This window comes from Etheostoma spectabile, chromosome 10, assembly GCF_008692095.1.
Source record: "Etheostoma spectabile isolate EspeVRDwgs_2016 chromosome 10, UIUC_Espe_1.0, whole genome shotgun sequence".
NCBI lineage: Eukaryota > Metazoa > Chordata > Actinopteri > Perciformes > Percidae > Etheostoma > Etheostoma spectabile.
In genome coordinates this window covers 30,297,108-30,298,736 of record NC_045742.1, presented here as the reverse complement: position 1 = coordinate 30,298,736, position 1,629 = coordinate 30,297,108, and the positions used below count along the sequence as shown (strand labels likewise).

General features: G+C 41.9%; 1 protein-coding gene across 1 annotated transcript in view; it reads right to left on the bottom strand.

Annotated features, from left to right (window-relative positions):
• LOC116696608 (homeodomain-interacting protein kinase 3-like) overlaps positions 1–1,207 on the bottom strand; it is a 1,475-nt gene extending 268 nt beyond the window's left edge. Inside the window, exons 1-2 of the mRNA XM_032527688.1 lie at positions 1,056–1,207; positions 43–266 (exon numbers count right to left, since the gene is read on the bottom strand). Coding sequence (XP_032383579.1) covers positions 43–266; positions 1,056–1,207 — 376 coding nt within the window. The remainder of the gene's footprint in view (positions 1–42; positions 267–1,055) is intronic.
• Positions 1,208–1,629: the final 422 nt, after the last annotated feature.

Below are 1,629 nucleotides of genomic sequence, written 5' to 3'. Positions count from 1 at the left end.
TCATGTCCTCCTCAGCAGAGACGCTGAGTGGTTGGGATAAACTCTGGTCCTGGATGGAGAGGCTGCTGGAGGATGCCATCCTCTGTACGATAGGATGGTCTTGGCGACGGTTCCAGACAGGAGCAACCTGGCCCGGGATGTTGTGCGGGTCCAGGCTGGCGTTGCAGGTGGAGGCCTGCGGGTTCAGCCATGGCTGCTTATCCATGTCATGATGGCTCCCACTCGGATCCCGGCAGACCTCCATCATTTCACAGCCTAATTTCACGCTGAAAAAACCCCAAATCAATCAAATCAGAAAAGGATTTATTGCCAAATAAGTAACACTTAGTAAGCCTTGATGGATGGACTGTAAATGGTTTTATTTAGTGCTTTTCTAGTCTTAACGACTACTTAGAGTGCTTTTACATAGTACAGGAACCGTTCACCATTCACCATTCACCATCACCTGCTCATCAGATAAATACTCACACACATTTACAGCGCAACCATCGGGGGCAACCCGGGCAGATGATGCATATATAAACATTAACACATTAATTGGATAATTACAGGGGCTTTAATTTAATTACATTTTTTATAATTACAAAGGAATTCTTTCCCTCCCAGCCTACAATAACTTTCTCCTCCATCATAAAAAAATGTGTGGAACATATTTCATTGTATCAATGGCCTAAAATGTTTCTTGCATTGTTTGGGGGGTTTTGAATGATTGCTTTTCTCTCTTTCTTCACTCTTTTTTTTCTCTCCTCCTTTGCATGTCTTTTATACTTAATGACTCGTAAAGGTATATTTGTTATTGTTTTTTAAGTGTGCTACATAAATAAACCAAAAATCTAAAATAGGGAATAAAACAATAACTACAAAAAAAGGAATATGACTGCTTCAAAGAATAAAAAGGGATTGAATGGTTTAGTGCAGGATGTGTAAAAATATTGAGGGATATGCAAAAGATCAGGATACATAGCATGTGCAACGGACAACAAATCGTCATCCATCCATCCTCACCGGGTTAGTCAGAGGTTCCACACAGATTTTCTTTTTTATTGTAGACTTACTAAAAGCTGTTGGGGTAGCTGTTAGCCAGGTTGCACATGGTAATGAACGGATCCTCCAGAAGTTGGCTGGGTGTCATCTGTCGACCGATGTCCGGATGCAGCGTCTTCTTGAGCAAATTCACAAAGTCCTCTTGGTCTTTGGTTTCTGCCATGGTGTTATTATGCTCATTGTCAGGTTCATGATTGGATTTAGAGGTTGCACCAGAGGTTTAATTTTCCCCCCAAAAAATTTGCAGATCCTCTTTTTACCCTGTGTGTTGAGCTCTCTGTTTTATCTTCAGAGTGAGGCATCTCACTTCTGTTTCATCTTTGTTTGTTGGGAGTCGCTCATGCGCAGTGCCTAGGTAAGGACAACTAGCCAGTCAGAAGCAGAGTTTGAGGGCGTGGCAGGCTAACAGCTAGGCGAGCATTATAATGTGTGTTACAAAGTGACAAGCGTTATTTTCTGAAGTAAAGGCTGGACTACAATAGAGCTGTATGGAGCAGTTTGTGAACAGTGCTTTCTGTTGGAGACAGAGGTGGGTAGAGCAGCCAAAAATTGTACTCAAGTAAAAGTACTGTTACTTCAGAATAA